Consider the following 22,989-nt stretch of genomic DNA (forward strand, 5'->3'; position numbering starts at 1 on the left):
ATATATATATATATAATAATTTGTTAAACCGTTTGGCTCACCCCTGAAAAAAATTCTGGCTTTGTTCATGCTTTTAGATCATCTAAAAACTTTTGAAGAAATAATTTGTTCGGACAAGGTCATGTCCTTGCCGGTTCAGTGGCATACTCATCCCCCAAACTCACCTTGAAACATGCTAGAAACCAAACACAAGCTACCTTCATCATCGTCGGGACATACTATACTGATGAGATACTAATTTGCAAATTTTGATAGTAACCATATTATCATAGGTTAATCAAAACCAAGTTGCCCAAGTGAGAAACCCCTTGAAAGGAAAATGATCAACCAATGAGTTGAGTAATAAGTGGTGAAGGCTTTTTACATCAAACTTCCAAGTTCGATTCCCAGCCACAGAGCTAGAACTCAATATGGCACCATACATTTGCAGTGACAAATATAACCAGTATAATTCAAAAGGAAAATCAGTTGCTTACTCACTTTGAGAGACCTAGGTGAAGTCAGGGTTACTGACTTTGCTTATTCTCCTACTTGAACCAAAGATCGATCCAAGACTTTGCAGTTTCACTATCAGTGCTTCGGTCAATGATGTTCCTGTAAATCAACTTGTTCTGAGAATAGAAACTATTGAAAAGAAGATACTTAAAAGACACCATGAAATAAGACGTCACTAAGTGTGTGTTCTTTGTATCCTTGGATCAAAGTGGTGGAACCTCAGTCGAGGGGCACCGGAATAACAGAATCAAGTTTGTCTACTTTCTATAATTTGACAACAGTTTAAATATGAAACCAATAGATGATTTCCAGGAAGGTCAGGTCTTCGTCTCCCTGCTCTCATAGTGATTTGTGGATTGATGATTGCAAACAAAGTTCTGTATTTAGAGTTCACAGTGGGAGCCACAGATTCTTTTTATCAACAAAGAAACTCATTCCTCAATAGAATGGAGATGATAGATCGACCTTCAGGGAGGTAAAAACTCTGGAGTTAGGTGGCTAGTGTCTATTCCGTTACTAGGTGTTTGTTTGCTTGTGGGAATAGTTGGCACAATAGTTGAACCATGACTCACTCCCACCATGTGAAGCCCCTCTTGCACAAGGAATTGTGAACTATTAATTACTTGATTGAGCTTCCTTCATAAGTACATGATACTATGTTACTATAGCCAAACGACCCATTAGAGAACAATGCCTCTTTTCAAATAGAATCATGGTAAACATTACAAGCACATAACCAGCACTACCCCAAAATAAAAGAACTAGTGGTTAAGAAGCAGCTACGGTTTCTTAGTGACTGAAAAAAAAAATGCAGCCTCACCATCTATGTAGCCTCAGTGTCAGTAAGTAGGGTTCAACTCAAGTTAGATCCACCATTAGGTTTAGCCCTATATCACATGGGTACAAATGCAGCTGCCTGTACAGTGTGGGTACAGGTATATATATATATATATATATATTTACTGTTTATATTCATAAAATATATATTACTGAAAACAAAATACTAAAATAGATCAAAAACATATAAAAAGTGCAAAAATATATAAAATCCTGCAAAGATTAAGAATGTCACATTCAAGCAATGTCTTGTACCAGCACCCATCCACACGAGTGGTTCAACCTTTTAGAAGAAGCCATAATACACAAGGAATGTGCTTTGTCTCCCAACCTGACGGAGTTGAAAATCGACCCAAGGAAAAGTCTGTACCAAAATCGACCCAAGCAATTTCCTACCTTTTAAAACAAAGAGAGGGATCTGAAATGATCCATCACAGGACAACAAGACAAATTGGCCAAATGTGGACCGGTTCTCAAGTGAAGCAGCACAGCTATAGAACCCCCACCTCGCACCTAGGTCAAAATCGACCCAAGGAAGGCGCAATTCCCGCATGTCCCGCGTAGGAAAAAAAAAGCCATTGATAAACAGAAACTTTCATCGATCTTCAAACATACCGTTTAGCCAAGACAGCAAGGTCTCCAACAATTGTTTGAGACTTCCCTTCCCAAACCTGCAGGAGCAAATACAGGCATATGAGCAGCATAAAGAAATGACTGCTCTATGAACATCATATAATTCAAATAATATTCAAGCAGTTTTTGGGTAAATAGGAAAAGCATTTCATCCTATCATCTAAAAAAAGTCAAAGCTCCAACTTAACTCCTTGTGTCTTTGGGGTTAACAACCTACTTTGGTGCTTTGATATGTTGTCCTCACTGTGTTTCAACTTATGCATTGGTTGCTCCCTTTTGCAAAACAAGAAAGTTGGTACCTCGCATATTTGAAATGAAAACTGGCCACCTACCAACCCCCACCTCAACCGTTCGCCAACCCTCAGGGACAAATAATATTATTCCAGCACTTGCATGAATATAATATAATATAATATATTCCAAGCTAGGTTAACAAACGTCAGTATGATGAAATCCACAAAAGGAGAAACAAAATTCTCATTAAATGCCAAAAACAATGGTTCTAAATGAATATAAGAAACGACTACTGTTAGTTTATATCATGGGACACAACACAAACATGACAATAACATCCCGATAAAGGCTTGGATGCCATCAAAAGTGAAAGTTTTAAAAGCTTTTTCACTTTTATCGATAAGATACGCAGTCAGACCTCTTCTAAGAAAATGTACTTTGGCGTAGCAGAAGCGGAACAATAATTTGGAAACACAGGTCATGATTATCACATTTTATAGTAATTATATAACTAAAGCCCAAGCACAAGAACAAACTCACAATTTGCAACTAACCATTACAAGAACGGGACCTGAGCAGAGAGATTTGCATAACGTATCGACGTAAGACCCCCTAGCGCTGAATTGGCGATAGTGTTTTTCACAAACGTCCTTTGTTGGTTTTGGAAGCACCAGCTTAATGGCCACAAGCTCGAACCCTTGGCGCTCGAAATGAGCAATAATTTCTGCAATCTAAACAAACGGAACATGGAATGACATCAAATGTTTGAGATAAAGAAGTTGATAGACCAGAATAAATAGAAGCTGCCTGTACATTTAAAAGACAATGGCAAGCTGAAGCAAATATGAACCGCATACTATCTCTTTATTGTTAAGCACATCTTCAAAGGCATCAAACAATTGACTGCCACTATTGGCATCTTAATCATTCAAGTAAGAACATCAGATCTTCATCTTGTACGTAGTTCCGCATCCTTAAGGTAGTGTTTGATGACCAGAAATATGTTTCTCGAAAGATGTTTCTAGAAACATATTTCTGGAATTGGTTTTTAAGAAATAAAATTCTTGATTTCCAAAACTAAGTTGTGTTTGTTAGTTTAGAATTATTTTTCTAGAAATAAGTTTCTGCGTTTGATGGGGAGGGAGGAAGAATTGGAAATGGGAAAACCCTTCGTTTCCTTCCCTTTCTTCCTCCTCCCTCCTTCCCGTCTTCCGCCTCCGCCTCCACCTCCTTCCTCTTTCCCTTCTTCCTCCTCCCTCCTTCCCTTTCCTCCTCCCTCCTTCCTCTTTCCCTTCTTCCTCCTCCCTCCTTCCCTTTCGTTCCCTTCTTCCGCGCCTCCTACCCCTTTCCTCCTCCCTCCTTCCCTTCTTCCTCCTCCGTTTCTTCCGCCTAGCCTCTTTCCCTTCTTCCCCTTCCCTCCTCCCTCCTTCCCTCCTTCCCCTTTCCTCCTCCTTCCTTCCTTTCTTCCTCCTCCCTCCTCCCTCCTTCCCTTCTTCCTCCTCCCTCCTTCCTCCTTCCTCCTCCATCCTTCCCTTCTTCCTCCTCCTTCCTTCCTTTCTTCCTCCCCAACGGTAAAAAAAAAAACCAGAAATATTATTTCGGCTCTCAGCTGGAATAATATTTTTGGAAATATTATTCCGTTTTGAGCTTCAACGGTAAAAAAAGTAATTCCGCGTTTGATACGCAGGAATTTTTTTTAAAATTTGAATAATCTTTCCTGAGCTACAGTAGAATCCCTGCCTATCAAACGCTAAATTCATTTGGCTACACTCATGATACATTGTAATTTAATGAAGCTTTAATGGACAGCGGCGCAGAGGTGATCGGCGCCGAAGGAGTATGCACTTGTCCACTAAAGAAATAACAAAAGAGATCGAGTATGACAATTGTCAGCAACTCCATCTAATGGCAAGCCGTAGAATAACCTTCAAAAAAACTTAGGAAAAGCTGCATCTGAGGCGCCTGATCATGATGATATACTATGAAAATCCAGGAACCAGAGCTTGCATCGGATGGGTTTGACGGCATTGTCATAAAAAACAGGGACGGGTATTAAATAGCGAGTAAAAAAACGGGTATAATACGGCAAAGTTTTATATCTCGGGAATAAAACGAGAAAAGTTCAGCAAATTTTTTTTAAAAATTAAACATTTAATACATCTTAAAAATTATAAAAATAATAATTAATAAAAAACGGCAAAAAACGGAAAAATAACGGCAAAAAAAGGAAAAATAACGTATAATATGGGTATTATACGTGTTTTTTGTTTTTTAATGTTTTTTTTAAAACAAGAATAATATGAGTATTATACAACAGAACTGTTTTTGACGTTAAATACGCGTTTTTTTAAAAAAAAACGGCGTTTTTTGTGACTACTTTGACTTTGACCCATAGTTTCAAATACGGTTTTAAGGTTGGTAAAAAACAAAGTTTTTCTTGAGCGGTAAATAAAAATTTTGCTTTCTCCCAAAAAAATTATAAAAATTGATTAAAAATCCAAAAATTAAGATGCGAATGATGTGAATATAAAAATGCGGTAAATAAAAAATTTAAAAAAACGTGAAAAAACAAAAAAAAAAGCGAAAAAAATATGTTTTTTTTTTGCCTTTTTGTTTTGGTGTCTTTTCTTTAAAAAGACGTGTGTTTTTCGGTTGACCTGTTCTTAACGTTTTATTGAAAAACAACGTGTTTTCCGTCGCTACTTGAAATAGAGAACCACATTCATAATTTCATAAGCAAAATTTAAGAAATTAATAGCAACCATGGACGTTTTTGCTAGTACTCATAAAATAACCAATAGAAGTTAAAATAGCTACTGACTTTACCCGTCGTCCTTTCATCCCATCGGGCTTGATAAGAACAAAAATGCGCTCCATCTAAAACATGACAACCACAAAATGATGAACACGGAAGGAGGAAAATTTTAATGATACTATATCGAGTAACACAGGGATAAACGTACCCCAGCAGCTTGTGCGGGCTGATCCTGAAGCATATATACTGCAAAAGCAAAGACAGCCACAAATTCATAAATGAAAAGACTTTCAGAATGTTTATTCCAAAAAGCACAAAAAATATTGTTTAATTTACGTTAAAATAATTATGAAAGAAATTATTTATTGGTTACGTATATTTGTCTTGGTTCAAATTTTAAACGGATCCAATATCAAACAAAACAATGAAATGTGGATACAAACAGCAAAACAAATGAACCGGTGGATCAGCTTCCATTCACGCTCCATATCCAAGGGTAGAGTATGTAGCAAGCAATTCCAATAAAGCCTTTCACTTTAACTTCATCACTGCCCTCTCTTTCTCGAAGATACCATAAGGATATAAAACAAACACTCAGTCATATCGTAACTACTACATGGAAAGAAAAGAAAAGTCTAAGAAAGCATGACGATCTACAAAAAGGACAGGAGAACTTATGATTTTGGTGAACCAGTTTCAACATGCATCCGCCGATGAAAAAGATGAGGAAAGATGCTCAACTTGGTCAGACAAACAGGCTTGTCCATGGCAACTTAAATTTTAAAATAGGAACTTTGATGGTCAGTTACCAATCACTCGTGCAGCCCAAACCGGATAACTTTTCTGCATATATTTCCAATACTGTCAGCATCTTCAGTAGCGAAACAATACCAGTGGAACATACTATAGAAATCCAAAGGAGGATCCCAATTTAATGATCTCTCTTATCCAAATGCCTCCAATGTTAAAGATATAAAAGGGGTTAAAGATTCAAAACAAAGTTAGCAAACCCAGGAGCACAACTCAGATCTTGTAATCTTATTATGAAAACTACTGCCTCCCCACCTATCATAAAGCATCATTATCTTGGTTATGATTTGTCAATAACTCTAACCATGAATAATAAGGTCGTGAATCTAAAAACACTTGCTTATTTTGATTCAAAGCCTTTTTATGGGAAAGAAAGGATGCTCATTGAATGAGAAGAAACCAATTTTGGCTGCTGCCACGTCTGGCCCAAGAGCCAAAGTTAATTGGTGTTTCCGTTTGGATGTCTTCTCTCGTTGTTTATACCGGCAAGACCAGCCAGATAATGTCTGCTGGGCATATACAGCATAGTTAAAGAGACAATTTCTGTATTTCTTTCTTTTTTTCTTTCTTTGTCCCTTTTTAAACTTCCATCAGTATATTACATAAAGAAAAGGCTACAAAACCTGCTGCAGGAAGAACTAGAGCTCCAGAAAGCCATGCCCTCAAGGTACTCCTGGCTTCTTTCTGCTGACAAACTGAAGCCAGTCTAGACATCCTTCCTCTGAAAGAAGCAGCAGATGCCTCTGCCACTGCCCGCCCTTCTGCAAATTAGAGACGGTAAGCCAAAACTAAAGACAGAAGGTGGAAAGACGCGACGATACAGTTTCGTCGGAAAGAGCGACGGGAAAAACACGCCTCACTTTGGATCAAGATCGAAAAAATAAACAAAAGGTCACAGGCTTCAGAGGTTTGTAGAACGAAATCGTCCAAAAGAACAGGCAGAAACTCACTGGAGAAGAGAACCGAGTTCCGGGAGGCGGCAAAGAGCGTTCTCGCACTCCTCGAAGCGGCTCTGCATATCTGGGAACTCATTCTCCTCTCCGGGCCGGAGAAACGGAGACGAGATCAAATAGGAAATGGAACAGGAAGAGAGGAGGAAGAAGTGAGCTCGCTCGCGCTGAGAGGCTGGCGAAGATATTTATATAGTCAGGCAGCGCAACCAGAAAAGGGTCTCGGCCATGTGGTGCCTGGGGCTCAGACCTCGAGCACCAAATTCCAATTCTGAGAGGGAATGAAATTCTTAGCTTGGAGAAGCAGAAATCAACTGCACGGAAGAAAACTGACATCCTATTTCCCCGTAAAAGAAACTTAAGAACCCATCAGAGGAGAGACTACATCGAGCACCAAATTGCAATTCTCACTGGAAATTAAATTCTTAGCTTGGGTGAACCGAATCACCTCACTGAAGACACCATATGTCCCCCACAAAAAGAAACTTGAGAACCCATCATAAGAGAGGCTTCCTCAAGTAGTAAATTACACTCTTCATTGGAGATGAAATTCTTAGCTTGGACCAGCAGAAAGCACCGGCATTGAAGAAAAATGTCACAAAAAACACCTCACACGCACACACCATTCAAACAAGAGAGGACATAACCGTTTTACGTGGGCTGTAACATGGTCAGGCTTACAGCCTCTGTCCATGGACAACAGTCTCCCAGTTTTTTTTCATTAGGTTTTTCTGTAATCAATACAACATAAGAAACAATGGACAACAATGGTAAAGCATAAAAAGGCAAGAGACGGTCTTAGCATCTCATGCAGTGGCAAAACTTTCCACCTTTACTCCTTAATACAAGGAAGGCATATCAACATTTCCTTGTCTAAGAGGTGGTGACTGTTCAACATTCTCCCCTTAAAGTTGGGATCAAGTTTTGTACGCCACTTAGTGTACACAATAAGTGTACGCTGCAAGATGGACCCTACTACTAATATACATATTTATTTACTGCATTAATATTACATGTGCATAGTGAACATTCATACTCATGTCGTTGTACTCATGTCGAACATTCATACTCATGTCATTGTACTCATGTCCAACATTCATACTCATGTCGTTGTACTCATGTCGTTATCGCGTACTCATGTCATTATCTTATACTCATCTTATTATCTCATACCTATTATCTGACACATTATTTCATACCCTTAGCGTCTACGATAATGACATGGGTGGTATGAGATAATGATGAGTATGTGAGACAATGACATAGTACGAGAGAATGACAAATGTATGAGATAATGATGGGATATGAGAGGTATGATAGTATGAAATAATGAATATAAGATAACGATAGGGATATGAAATAACGACATGAATGGGACAAAAAAAATGATGACACTTCTTTGCTGTTCAGAGGTATATTGGTCATAACGATCTGCATATACTGATTGAGAATCTCAAAAATTTTTTCTATTTCCTTTTTGTCCCTATAAAAATTTTCTTTTTCTATTAACTAAGAGTATTTTTTGCCATGACTATATTGACGTACAAAAATTCCATGCATGTCAGTGACCTATATAACCAGCTTCACTTCAAGTTGGTGGGTCGATATCCATCAGGGCCAACTTGGTAGTAATCTAGTGATGTCGTTCTTTACCTATTGCTTTTGTGAATACATGAGCAAGTTATTCTTACGTGTAGACATGTTGAGTACATATGGTTTTGTACTGAATTTTTTTCTCAAATAAAATGACAATCTACTTAGATATGTTTTATTCCTTCATGGAATACCATGTTAGGTCCAATATAATAGCCGCCATATTGTCGCACATTAGAGTCATTGGTTCTTTAACTTTAATATCTATGTCTTAAAGGGGGCCTTGACCCAAATGAATTCACTCTCACATGCTAACATTGCTTTGTATTTGCCTTCAGTGCTTGATCTGGCAACTGTTGCATGTTTTTTTTATTTTTGCATGTAACAAGATTCCCTCCAACAAAAGTGTGATATACAATCGTTGGCAATTTATAGCAAATATTAACATTTAAATTGTGATTTTTAAAGACACTTTTTAGCAAAATATAAACATACAAAGACACGCAAATAGTCATAAGTTTGTTTTATTGAGAATGCACTCTAAAAAACTCTATTATGAAGTTTAGTTTGGTTTATAAAATAGGCAGCAATAAAACCACATTCATCTTAAAACTTGCTTGGAAAGTTGTTTTGAAAAGGAAAAAGTAGTAGGCACATGTTTGCATCCCGAAATTTTCATTGGTTTTGGAGTGCTCTAGAAAAATAAGGTTTTGTTTTGAAAGAGGAAATAAAGGGACTCGGCCGTCGGTACGAGGATCGACCGTTCCCGGTGCCTTTACCGGGGGTAATCAACCCAATGGCTATGTTTATCATTGATGCATTTTGTTTTAACTTAAACATCTTTTTGAATCTATATGCGGTGTTGAAAATATTGTAAGTTTGATGTTTCAAACTTTTGAAAATGTTCTTGAAGAGTTGCTTGAAAATGTGAAATGTTTTGAAGAAAAAGTGGAACTAGTAAATATCATTTGAAAAGCTTGTGAATTCATTTTGACATCATTTTAGTGTTCTCTTAAGACTTTAAGTAGGTTTGAGATTTTACTCTAATTCGGTTACCACCTATCTAGAGCTACATCTCATCTTGCTTAAGTTTTTTTGGAGAGGTGCTTGTGATCATAAGTTAAATAAAGTGGGTGAGAATGCATGGATGCATTTATCCTATATGATTGAAAGAATGTAAAACATTCCTACCACAACATTTATTTAAAGTCATTCCTACCACAACATACATCTAAGATTTCGTTGTTATAATTATTGTATATAAGATGGAAAAGTTTTTGAAAATGGATAGGGATTGTAGACCATCAAACATGATTCCAATATTGGGTCATTACTTGGTTTGTGGTCTTAATGAAGTTGGTAAATAGAAAGTTCGTGAGAGGAGAATATTAAAAGAATACAAGAGATAAAACATTCTTATGAAAAAAAAAAGAGAGATAGAAAAAGACATGTATATATGTGTACATGTCATCATGTATACACATATATGAAAGCTTAAGAGAAAAAGATGTATTAATTTGAAGAGAAAGAAGAAAGGTTTTAGAGGAAAAGAAAAATATACATACATATATATAGGTATGTATAAGAAATTTTGTAAGTGGAGATATTTGTCTTGAAAAGAGGAATAAAACATTTGAAAAAGAGGAAATAGAGCACATATGCATATACATTCATGCATATATGAAAATTTGTAAAATGAAAAGTGAAAGCATAGAGAGAGAAAGATGGGGGGATCATCACGTAGACATGGATGTATATAATATGTATATACATACATGCCTTCACAAGATTAAAAATCAATGAATAACTTAAGACTACCAACTTCAAGTTTAATGTAAGCTGGATGGAAGCTTGGACTCATGCAAGAGTCTAAGCTAAGTCTCTAAAGACATGTTAGAAGATTGCTTTTGAAAATGTTTTGAAAAATATGATTTATATAAGCATAGAATGTTGTTATTTAGTTTGTTGTAAGGAATATATTTCTTCCACCATTGGGTATGGAAGAAAACAAGCAATATAACGAGATACTCATTAGGGTTCCTAATGGGGTGATTATGAAAGAAACTAACATAAAATGACATGCAAATGCATTTTAACATATACATTTTCATGATGGTTTCCCCGGGTTGGACAAGTCTCAACCTCAAAAATCAATATAAAGATAAAGAATCCTCAAACCACACTCTCATTCCTACCATACATTGACATATAAATGGAAAACCAAGCAACTATGCATGGGTAATATACAGACAATATTCAAGCAAGGAAAGAGAGAGAGAGAGAGATGTGGAAAGAGAAAGATTCAACTAAGAGGGAGGGCATGAAATAACTATGAAATGAAAGATCATCTCATCTTTCCACGCTTCTGGCGCCCTTGAGCATAATTTCTTGTCTCTAAAAAAGAGATTGAGTGTTACCTCATTTGGCCATGGGGAGAGGAAGATGAGAAGAAAATGAGGAAAGCAAAAGAAGTCTATATTCGAGAAAGGAAAGAGCAACAACAACAAGATTATATTTGAGAAAATGAATAACATGATTTAATCGTAGAATGAAAGATTATCTCATCTTTTCATGCTCCTGGTGCTCTCGAGTATAGCCTCTTGATTCTAAAATAGAGAGTGAGAGCTATCTCATATGGCCATGGGGAAATGAAGAAGAGAGGAAAGAAAACAAAGAATGGAGTGAGGTTTGGATTACATACCTCTAAATGAGAATGACTTAGAGAAAATGAATACCTTAACTTGAAGATTCTCTTGAGTGAAGTTCGAAGATGATGTCTCTGAGAGGGTTGTAACTTGCTCCAAGTTAGAGAAGAAGAGAAATGGAAAGAGGAAGAGAAAAAGCTCAAGAGAAACCCTAAGTCTTCAAGTGAGAATACTCTAGGGTTTCTCCTAATGACCACTTTTACCCAAGAGAGAGGAAATAGAAGGTATTTATAGAGGATTTTGGAGCAAAAACCCAAAATTTTAATTTTTTTTTTTTTTTGTAAAAGACCAAAATCACCCTCTAAAATGAGGTTCTTTGTCAAAAAAGAGGGGCAAATGGGTCTTGTTTACAAAAAAAACCAAAATTACCCTCTAAAAGGATGGCTAACCTTAAGATTGATTTATTTACTATAATTGCTCTATGTTCAACTCCATTTGGCTTTACCCAATTTAGATCCAAAATTGGGTTTTGCGTTTTTAATAAAAGAGGGCATTCTTTTTGAAAAAATTTGGGGTGATTACAGCACCTCAAGAAAATGATAACCTTGCCTTCTACTACCCCATTTTGAAAGCTCCGTGCATCCGGGCGCACCGATGCACAGTAAAGGAGGGAAGGATACTTTGATAATATATTAAAAAAAATGTCATCCATAGTCATTTTACTATTTTTCATTTGCAATTTTGTCTTTATAAAAAGTTTCCTTTTTCAGTGTAGACTAAAGGTATTTTAGTCATTAACCGTACTAGTGCACGAAAATTCTTCCACCAATATGTTGGTTCACATTTTGTTGAGATGTTAAAATTCAACTATGTTGATACTCGTCACGAGAATGATAAGAAATGAAATTGCTTCATCTCTATAAAAACTAAAAATGAACCATTATCAAGTTAAATGATTTCACTTGAGTACATTTTCTAGTTTTGACCATATTAAAAAAAAATGATTTGAGTTTCAAATTTTTCGTTGCACCAGAGAAACTCCAAGTTGCTCTTGCATAACCATAATGTGCACCACTCAAAGAAGCATGTATGTATGGTCCTCAAATATCAAAAGAAATTGAATTAGAATGAGTGCATACTTTATTCTTGAAGATATGAAATTTGAACGAGTTACACATGCACCTTTATACATGTTTCTCTCTATTGAGGACATCCAAAGGGCAGGATATTTTGTGACATTAGTCAGGTTGTCTTGTGTTTCTGGTAAGTCGAATGAAAATAAATTAATTGACAACAATAACATCACATTGTAGAAATGTTGCCTATGTACTTATTTAGATCAGATTCCTTTCGTAATGATGAAAGGATCATATATATGTTTTGGTGACTGTGCTCTAAAATCATAAATGATAATGATATAGATCAAATGAATGTTGTTTAGAAGCAAGGCCACTTGCTATTTATTGTGAGACTTTAGATACCACAGTCTGCATTGCTCTCATCTTTCTCAATCATCATCTTCAAAGAAAATGAAGGAATGAAGTAATGTCTTCAGCCAAGTAGTCGATTGTGAACTTCGCACTCACTTAGAAAGAAGTTGAAGGAATGCAAAACATATTGCTTAAGAAAAGTTCAGAATTGTGAGTTACAATACCCAGATCTAAAACCTGAAAATGATTTTTTGTGGGTAGTCCAATTAGTGATTAAGACATTTGACATATTATTAGATAGAAGATAATTGAGAGCATTTCATTTGTTTACCTACCCTCAAGTCAATTACATATCGACATGTGTCATGTTGGAATTTCAAACATACGAAAATTTATAGTTGAAAAAAAATGATTTTTTGATAAGAGAAATGAGTTGATTATTTTCTTCCATGGCAATGAAGGAAGAAAACTTGGAGTTGTGGTTATGTTCCATGAATAACCTCTTTACAAAGATATTTTGGCAGCAATTGTTATTAAGTCAACCCTTTAAGTAATCGCTTGGGTGGAAAGCCATAGAGAAAAAACATTTCTGGTTAGTAGGTATCTCGAAGAAGGTGAAGCCCCCTTCCCTTACTCCCAGGGTTCAAGGCTACTTTAGGACCTGGGTAGAAAGCGAGACACCCATCAACTAGACAGTGCATTTGTCATTTGCTGTCCAGAGAAATAGCACCTATAGAAATCAAATTGAAGACTGAACTTTCCCTAGCTCGTCAGCTCGACTAACTACGCTATGCCCCTCAGAGCTGTAGTATCTTTTATTGTACTGAAAATCGATGCTTTGCTACATAGCAAAGGTATGATACTCTCTTGTAGGCAAATAATTTTTTGGGATGGCTAACCTTAAGATTGATTTATTTACCATAATTGCTCTATGTTCAACTCCATTTGGCTTTACCCAAGCCAGACATTCCTTTACTCCTCTTGTAAGACGTAAGTTTTAGCACACAATGAAAATTTGTCCTCTAATACCATTCAATGATTAGGCACCCAACCCCTTGAAGAAATGCATGACTTTCTTCTGTTTGGTCAACTTACTCCATTATAATTACAAGTGACATCAAATGATGCACCCATGAAAAATATCAGACCATGTCAGATGCCCCTTTAGGGGCTGTTTGGCAATAGTAACATATTGTTACTGTTTCATAAATCTGTCCCTAAAAAACAAAACAAATTTTTGAAACACTTTGTATTATGCAATCTACTCCACTTTTTTAGGCAGGTTCATGGGACAGTGATATTTTGTTACTTTTACTAAACAGCCCCTTAGATTCAAACATGGGATTACTTTTTGGTCCTCTTGAATAAGTTGTCAATATTATATACCAATTTTGAACTTACATCGAAAGAAACTGGCCTCATGCTTAATAAAAGCATTTTGAAATCTTCCAAAAACAAGATGTTGATGGATTATCCCCTTTATTTGTTTGCAAAACAGACAATCATGTTAACTTACTGCATTTGGCCTAACCAATCCAATGGTACATTGCATTTGTTCAATCTAAACATTGACTAAAAAGTATGTGAAAACAACTGCTTAGCGAAAAACTTGAAATTTGTATAGTCATACAACAAAAGGAAACTAATGGGAGCTCGAAGGTAAGTGAAATCCTTTAGCCAACGATGAACTTCAGTTATCACATATATAGTTAAATCAGTTACCACACGAATTGTTAAGTTCTCATAAGAGAAACATGAATTCAAATTAACTATTAGGCTCTGATATGAGAATCGTCGGTGATTTAAGTCCATGTTAGGTTAAATTTACAAATTAAGCAAACAATGGATTTCTCAACTGGGATCTCAAAAGTGTTACCTTGTGATAACCACAAATTTGTAGGCCGACAGGCAAGGGGTCTGACCGTAGTTCTGTAGTTTTAAAATCTACATATTTTTAGCAACATCCATACTTAATTGCATATAGGTGAGTAAGTAAAACATTTTATTTCATGTAAAATAACAATAAGAGCATGCTTGAACTTGAACTCCCTCCCAACGTAGCCTTTCCCAAATTTTTGGATAATATAAAAACTCTTGAACAAATAATTTGTTAAGACAAGGTCACAGTTCTTGCCGGTTCAATAACATACTCATCCCCCATACTCACATTGGAACATGCTTGAAACCAAACACAAGCTACTTTCATTGTCATCGTCACATACTATACATGAGGAGATACTAATTTGCAAATTTTGTAATACCCTTATGATCATAGCTTAGGAATGCAAGATTAGACTCCAAAAGGTGTGGCAAACCACTTAGGAGAAAGAAAACTAATCATTTCATAAAATCAACGGATTGAGATATATTGATGAAGACTTTTTACATCAAACTCCAAAGCCTTATTAATGGAAGCCTGATTTCCTGACTGGAAAAGCAAGAATTCAATATGGCACCATATACATGCAATGACAAATATAACAATCATAATGATTCAAATGAAAAATTGGCTTCTTAGCTGCTGCCATAGACCTAATTTTCAGTGTTGCTGGTGTAACTAGGAAGTTCCTCTTGGTTGAACCAAAGGCTGATCTCATCCTTTGCAGTTCGAGGATCGCTGCTTCCATGAATGACGTTCCTGTAAATCAAATTATTCTGAGAATAGAAACTTTTGAAAAGAATATACTTAAAAGACACCATATAATAAGAATCACTGAGTGTGTTCTTAATGTCCTTGGATCAAAGTGGTGGAACCTTCCCTATGGGGCAGCTGAATAACAGAATCAAGCTTGGCTAGTTTTCTATAATTTAACAATGGTTTGCATATGAGTCCAGGAAGGACAGGTCTTCATCTCATGGTGTTTTGTTGATTGATGATTGCAAATAGAATTCCGTTTTTAGGAGTTCATAGTAGGACCCACAGATTTATTTTTATTCAATGGAGAAACTCATACCTTAATAGAATGGTGACCATAGAACGACCTTAGTGAAGGTAAAAACTCTGGAGTTAGGTTGCTAGTGTCTATGCCATTGCTAGGTGTTGGTTTGCTTGAGGGAATGGCAGGCAGAGTAGTTGAACCATGACCCACTCCCACCATGTGAAACCCCATTTGTACAGAGAATTGCCAACTATTAACTACTTGATTCAGCTTCCTCCATCAATACATGAAACTTATAGTGTGTTAATTCATAGATGAAAAACTTTCATTTTCAACCTTTAGGAGTTGTTCGGCAGCAAAACATTGTTACTGTCTCATGAATCCTCCTCAAAAAAAATTGAGACAGATTCATGAAATACTAAAACAAATGTTCCATGAATCTGCTCCAATTTTTTTTGGACAGATTCATAAGACAGTAACAATGTATTACTATAGTCAAACGATTCCTTAAAGAACAATGCCTCTTTTCAAAGAGAATCAAGGAAAAAATTACGTGCAGATAACCAGCCCTATTCCAAAATAAGAGGAGTGGTCAAGAAATGCCTATGGTTTCTCAATGACTGAAAAAAAAAATGCAGCCTCAGCATCTATGCCTCCAAGAATGTCTCAATTCAGTAAGTAGGATCCAACTCAAGTTGGATGCACTATTAGATTTAGCCCTATGTCACATGGGTTACCAGTACTAGTGCTTGTATGGGTGTTGTTGGTATAGGTACAGGTGCTGAGTACTTACAAAAAACTTGAGTACTAAGACACGACTATATATATATATATATATATATATATATATATATATATATATATATATATATATATATACTGAAAACGAAATATAAAAATAGATCAAAAACATACAAAAAGTACAAAAATATATGAAAACTTGCAAACATTAAGTCAAACAGTGCAAGTAATGTTTTGTACCAGCACTAGTCAACACGAGTATTTCTACCGTTTAGATGTAGCCTTAACAGACAAGGTTTGTGCCTCATCTCCCCAACCTGATCCAGTAGTGCAAACAGAGGATCTGAAATGGTCCATCACAGGACAAGACAACTTGGCCAAATGTGGACTGGTTCTAAAGTAAAGCAGCAGCAGCTATAAAACAGCCAGCTCGCACTTAAGACAATGTCGACTCAAGGAAAAAGCATGAGCAGTGTGCAATCCAACCCCCCCAAACCCGCCAAAGTCCCACTTTGGAAAAGAGAAACGATGATAAATAGAAATTTTAGGGGCTGTTTGGTCACGTTAACGTTCTATTACTGTACTACCAACTTGTCTCAAAACCTAGGGCAGATTCAAAGAACATCATCACTAGTGTTTCATGAATCTGTTCTATTTTTTGAGGCATATTTATGGGATAGTAACGATGTGTTACTGTTGCCAAACGACCCCTTAATGGAGCTTAAGACATACCGTTCAGGCAAGACTGCAAGGTCTCCAACAATTGTTCCAGGCTCTGATCTCTGTGGATCGTTGTTTCCAATAAGCTTCTGGCTATACCTTACCACTGCTTCCCCTTCCCAAACCTGCAGGAGCAAATACAAGCATATGGGCAGCATATTATGAAATATGAAGAGAAGACTGCCCTAAGAACCTCATATAATTCAAATAATATTCAGGCAAGTTGCATGAATAATATAATTTCCAAGTTAGAGTAACAATAGTCAATATTTCTGATTAAAACAAACTAAGATGAAATCCACAATGCAGAAACAGTGTCCCATTGAATGACAAAACCAATAATTCTGGATGGATGTAAGAAATGATTGCTATTATTTATTTCATGGGACACAGCATAAACATGACAATAGCATCCGGACAAAGGTTTGGATGCAATAAAAAGTGAAAACCGTTAACTTTTACCAATAACATCTGCAGTCAGACCTGTTCTAAGAAAATGAACTTCGAGGTAGCAGATGAGAAACAATCATTTGTAAATACAGGTCATGATTACCACATTTGATAGTAATTCTATAGCTAAAGCCCAACCACAAGAACAACCTCACAATTTGCGACTAACCATTGCAAGAACGGGACCGGAGCACAAAAAGTTGGATAACGAATTGAAGGAAGACCCCTTAATTCTGTTTTTACGACAGTGTTCTTCAGCAATGCTCTTTGTTGGAATCACCAGCCTGATGGCCACAAGTTTGAATCCTTTGCGCTCGAAACGAGCAATAATTTCTCCAATCTAAATAAACAAAAGATGGAATAACACAAAACGTTTGAGATAAAGAAGATGGTAGACCAGAATACATAGAAGCTGGCTGTAATGGACCGATGTTTGCATTCACAGTATTTAATAGACAATGACGAGCTGAAGCAAATATTTCATCCCTTGAACAGCATACTCTCTTTAATTGTTAAGCGTATCTTCAAAGGCATCAAACCATTGACTGCCACTATTGGCATCTTAATCAAGATCAACTAAGAACATCAAATCTTCATCTTGTACGTAGTTCCGCATCCTTACATTCATGTTAGCTGCACTTATGGTACATTGTAAGTTAATGAAGCTTTGAAAGTTATTCTTTGGACAGCAGCACACAGGTAATCGGCGCCCAAGTAGCATGTATCTGTTTTCCTTCCATTGCTAGTTAACACAAGGTAAAGAAGTATGCATAGACACTAATGACACACAAAAAAAAGTATGTAAAATGAACTCCGAAACGACCAATGTTTCCTTTTCCAAAAGAAAGACAGAAGAGATCGAGTATACAACTCCCTGAAAGACAAAAGAGATCGAGTATAGATACTTTTGCTTGAGGAAGTCTTAAACTCCCTCTTGGTGGCTGATGCTAGGAACATCTGTTTGGTCTCCAACAATGCTTAGCAGTAGCCCAGCCAACGTGGGGCTGGCATGGGTGCCAGCCCAAGATAGCTTCACATTTTTGTCTGTTTAATTTCAAGTTTGTTTGTGCATGTACCTGTTTTCCTTTCCATAATTATGGGCATTCTACACGTACGAGAAAAAAACTCAACTGCTTATAGCATCAGCGGAGCCAGCGTTGGGCTGGCGTGAGTGCCTGCCCATGCCAGCCCAATGTACTAATTAGTACATAGTGCCCCATAACAAAAAATTTCTGGCTCCCCCACTGCTTACTGGCTTAAGGAAGATCGATAGCCTTGGCGCGGTGTCTTGGATGGTGTGAAGTCTCTCAGACATAGGTTTGTTATTCTCGGTATTGACCTAAGTTTTGACACTCTATGCTTAACCTTTAACCTTTTTGTACAGAATGAGTAAATGCTTCTTTTTGTATAGCTATTTTTGTTTAATAAAAAGGTAGGAGGCCTATCCTCCAAGAGGTTGATTCTGAAATAGTTGATTCCGAAATAGCAGACGATCAGGAAGAATCATTGATTTGAGGCCCCTCATGATGGTATAATATGAAAATCCATGAATGGAAGTTTGCATTAGATGGGTTTGATCCATAGTTACAAACATCATTTTCGAGTTTCAAGGGGGAGTTTTTCTTAGGTACAATACCGTAAATATATGTTGAGAATTTTGGTAAATTGTAAAACAATTAATAAAAAAATCAAAAATTAAAATGTGGAAAATGTGAAAATAAAAATCTGGTAAATAAAAAAATTTGAAAAAGTAAAAAAACAAAAAAGGTTGAAAGAACTTTTTTTTTTGCGCCTTTTTTACGTGTTTTCCTGCTGACTTGGTTTTTTAACAAATTTTTTTTCGAAAAAAGCGCGTTTTTTGAAGCTATAATAGTTTGACATGATCCACAACATCATGAACAAGCTACTTGAAATGTAAAACCACATTCCTAACAAAAATTTAAGAAATAGCAACCACGAAAGCACAAGCGAAGTGAACAAAATTTTTGCTAGTACTCATAAAATAACCAATAGAAGTTAAAATAGCTACTGACTTTACCAGGCCTCTTTGCACCCCATCCGGCTTGATAAGAATAAAAGTGCGCTCCATCTAAAACATGATAACCACAAAATGATGAACACAGAAGGAAGAAAATTTTAATGATACCATATCGAGTAACACAGGGATAAAAGTACCTCAGCAGCTTCTGCAGGCTGATCCTGAAGCATGTATGCTACAAAAGCAAAGACAGCCACAAATTCATAAACGAAAAGGCTTTCAGAATGTTTATTCCAAAAAGCCCCCCAAAAAATTCGTTAATTTACCTTAAAATCATTATGAAAGAAATTATTTATTGGTTACGTATATCTGTCTTGGTTCAAATTTGAAACGGGTCCAGTATCAATGTGTCTTGTACAAAGCGAAGAAATGTGGATACAAACAGTAAAACAAACGAGTCGTGTATCAGCTTCGATCCATGCTCCATATCCAAGGCTGGAGTATGTAGCAAGCAACTCCAATAAAACCTTTCACTTTAACTTTATCACTGCCCTCTCTTCCACAAAGATGCCACAAGGATATAAAACAAACACTCGGTCATAATCATGGTCATAAAATATGTTCTCGCGTTTTAAACAGCAAGGTTTCCTATAATGTAATACAGTGATCTTAAAAAAACAAGAAAAATATGCTAAATTTTTATTTATATGTAATATATATATATATATATATATAACATAAACATAAAAAATAAGTACCCAAGCAACAACTAAAGAATAGAAAATAAAACAGGCAGTTTGGCATTAAAAACGTGAAAAAAAAAACATTTAAAATGAAAGAAACCTGGAAAAACCCTGTTTTTCTTTTTTACGTTTTGTCATTTTTTCAAAAAAATGCATCTTTTTTTTTTTAGTTCTAAACAGCTTACTGATTTTTTCTCACGTTTTACACGTGTTTTTTTGGGACCATGGGACTCGTAACTACTGAATATATATATATATATATATAAAAGAAAGTTTGATATGTGCAAAAAGGACGGGTGAACTTATGATTTTGGGTTAGACCTGTTTCAAAAATCCATCCAACCATGAAAAAGATGAGGAAAGATTTTCAACTTGGTCAGACATACAAGGTCGTTCGTCCATGAAAACTTAAATGTTGAAATAGAAACTTGGACGGTCCTCACAATCTTAGAATTACCAAACAGTCGTGCAAAATAATACAGAAACCCAGGGCGGATCCCAATTTATTGATATCTCTTATCCAAATTCCCGATCCAGTGTTGAAGATATAAAAAGAAGGGACTATTCAAAGCACAGTTGACAAACACAGGAGTCGGACTTAGATCGGTAGACGGCCGGGTCAGCGACTCGGTCGAGTCATGCCATAAATTTTTATAATGTATTTTTACTGTAATCTTGCTGTGTGGTCTATTGTCTCCCCCACCAAGTATGGAACAACATGATTTTGGTTATAATTTCTCAGCAACAAGAACCATGAACGAGGCCGTAAATCTAAGAACACTTGCGTAGCTTATATTTATTTCTTTCTCTCTGCATCAACCACCCCATTCTCCATGAGCCTCTAGACGTTTAGAGACTCATGGTGAGAATATATTTGCGCTAGTATTTCTTTCATGGCCCTAATAAAAACATTCATGAGAAGAAGGACAAGCGAAAAATGGTTGCAAATTTAAGAATCTAAATGAATGTTTACACCTTAAGGGGCGTTTGATATATCAAGAATCATAGAGTTTTAAAATCAAAATGCTCATTTTTCAAGAAATTGCTAACTCGACGAATTCTCTTCTCCGATCATCTCACTGATGTTGCCAACAATGATTCAAAGGCTTTCTATGGAAAAGAAAGGATGCTCATTGAATGTTTTTTTTATCGTTGTTTATACTGGCAAGACGCAGCCAGATAATGTCTGTTGGGCTGTACAGCATAGATGAAGAGGCAATTTCTTTCTTCTTCTTTTTTTAACTTCCATCAGTCTATTTCATGAAGAAAAGGCTACAAAACCTGCCGCAGGAAGAACTAGAGCTCCAGAAAGCCATCCACTCAAGGTACTCCTGGCTTCTTTCTGCTGATAAACTGAAGCCAGTGTAGACATCTTTCCTCTAAAAGAAGCAGCAGATGCCGCTGCCACTGTCCGCCCTTCTGCAAATTAGAAATAATATAACAGCAATTTAAGCATGTCAACAATGGGGGAAGCCAGAAATAGGGCAGAAGGTGCAAAACAGCACAGTTTCGTCAGAAAGACCGACGGGAAAAACACACGCGCTCACGTTTGATCAAGATCGAATAAAATAATCAAAAGGCCACAGGCTTCAGAGGTTTGTAGATCGAAATCGTCCGAAAGAGCAGGCAGAAACTCACGGGAGAAGAGAACCGAGTTCCGGGAGGCGGGAAGGAGCGTTCTAGCGCTCCTTGAAGCGGCTCTGCATATCTGGGAACTCATTCTCCTCTGGCGGCCCGGAGAGTCGGAGACGAGGTCAAATAGAAAAGGGCACAGGAAGAGAAGAGGAAGAAGTGAGCTCGCTCGCGCTGAGAGGCCGAACGTATTTATAAGTCAGGTAGCGCAACCAGAAAAGGGTCTCGACCATGAGTACACGCCGTCAGACCTCGAGCACCAAATTCCATTAATTCTCACAGGGAATGAAATTCTTAGCTTGAAGCAGCAGAAACCACCTCCACGGAAGAAAACTAACCTCCTATTTTCCCAAAAGAAAACTTAGAACCCATCAGAAGAGAAACTTCATAGAGCACCAAATTGCAATTCTCACTGGAAATAAAATTCTTAGCTTGGGCGAACAGAATCACCTCATCGAAGGCATCATTGTTCCCCACAAAAAGAAACTTGAGAACCCATCAAAAGAGAGACTTCCTCGAGTAGTAAATTACACTCTTCTTTGGAGATGAAATTCTTAGCTTGGACCAGCAGGAAGCACCGGCATTGAAGAAAACTAGCATCCTATGCTCCCCAGAAAGAAACTTATAAGAACCTATTAGAAAAGAGACTACCTCCAGCACCAAATTGCAGCTTGGAATTAAAATTGAATTCCTTAGCTTGGACCAGCAGGGGCCACCTGCATTGAAGCTCTCAATTCTTTTCCAATAAATTTCTAATGGAAATTCTCCTTTAGCAGGAAGTCATAACCAAACAAATCGCATCGTCAAATTTTGGAATGGAGTAAAGAAGCTCCAGTAAAATGATGATTTCAATTTGATGACAAGCTTCATGCTCAATCTTTTATCTTCCTAAACAAAACCTTCAGTCTTTGTCTTTAATGGCATTTGCTACCCAATCCGTATCCGATTCATTTCGTATCTGATTTTTACACTCGCATCTGAATCCAAATTTTAAACCAAACCTGTCCAACTTTTAAGATCTAAGAGCATCAAATATCAGATATTTTGTTTAAAACTACGTCTATCCGAATCTGGATCCGATGGGAGAGGCCGTTGCCTTCCCATTCCGGCAGCCCCCTCAACCCCAGGCATCTGCGCCGCGGCGCCCGCCACATAGCCTGCCGGTGACTGGAGGGGGCGGTGGGCCGCTGGAATGGGTGACGGCTTCCCATCCCTCCTATAAGGAATCGATACAAAACTTATTTACCTTTCACAATAATTTCTTCGATTAGAATTCTATTCGTAGTAGTAGTTCTTCACTTAGATTTATAACTTGTTAAAAATGGGTGTAAAAATTACTTTTCATATGCACTATAAAGAGAGATTTGTCGTAGGAGGAAAAAAGAAAACAAGACATAGAAGTTGAAGAAATCTTTGTACAACAAACAGATCACATCGGCGGTTTTATAGGGACATTATTCAATT

General features: G+C 36.8%; 2 protein-coding genes across 4 annotated transcripts; both read right to left on the reverse strand.

Annotated features, from left to right (window-relative positions):
- Positions 1–220: 220 nt before the first annotated feature.
- LOC116267288 (nucleoside diphosphate kinase III, chloroplastic/mitochondrial-like) lies at positions 221–6,948 on the reverse strand. 2 transcript variants are annotated; one of them, XM_031648945.2, is made up of 7 exons: positions 6,715–6,948; positions 6,388–6,525; positions 5,163–5,200; positions 5,021–5,076; positions 2,771–2,930; positions 1,948–2,003; positions 221–594 (listed from the first exon to the last, which is right to left on the reverse strand). In XM_031648945.2, the coding sequence occupies exons 1-7, from the start codon at positions 6,794–6,796 to the stop codon at positions 528–530; spliced, it is 597 nt and encodes a 198-aa protein (XP_031504805.1). In that variant the 5' UTR covers positions 6,797–6,948; the 3' UTR covers positions 221–527. The 2 variants fall into 2 exon arrangements, with proteins under 2 accessions (XP_031504805.1, XP_031504803.1); XM_031648943.2 differs by having other exon boundaries at positions 225–594; positions 2,754–2,930; positions 5,026–5,076; positions 6,715–6,945.
- A 7,752-nt stretch (positions 6,949–14,700) lies between these two features.
- LOC116267286 (nucleoside diphosphate kinase IV, chloroplastic/mitochondrial-like) lies at positions 14,701–21,883 on the reverse strand. 2 transcript variants are annotated; one of them, XM_031648941.2, is made up of 7 exons: positions 21,532–21,880; positions 21,175–21,312; positions 19,348–19,385; positions 19,211–19,261; positions 17,342–17,512; positions 16,735–16,847; positions 14,701–15,020 (listed from the first exon to the last, which is right to left on the reverse strand). In XM_031648941.2, exons 1-7 carry the CDS (start codon positions 21,611–21,613, stop codon positions 14,915–14,917), a joined length of 699 nt encoding a protein of 232 aa, XP_031504801.1. In that variant the 5' UTR covers positions 21,614–21,880; the 3' UTR covers positions 14,701–14,914. The 2 variants fall into 2 exon arrangements, with proteins under 2 accessions (XP_031504801.1, XP_031504802.1); XM_031648942.2 differs by lacking the exon at positions 17,342–17,512 and having other exon boundaries at positions 21,532–21,883.
- Positions 21,884–22,989: the final 1,106 nt, after the last annotated feature.

This window comes from Nymphaea colorata, chromosome 13, assembly GCF_008831285.2.
Source record: "Nymphaea colorata isolate Beijing-Zhang1983 chromosome 13, ASM883128v2, whole genome shotgun sequence".
Classification (NCBI taxonomy): Eukaryota; Viridiplantae; Streptophyta; class Magnoliopsida; order Nymphaeales; family Nymphaeaceae; genus Nymphaea; species Nymphaea colorata.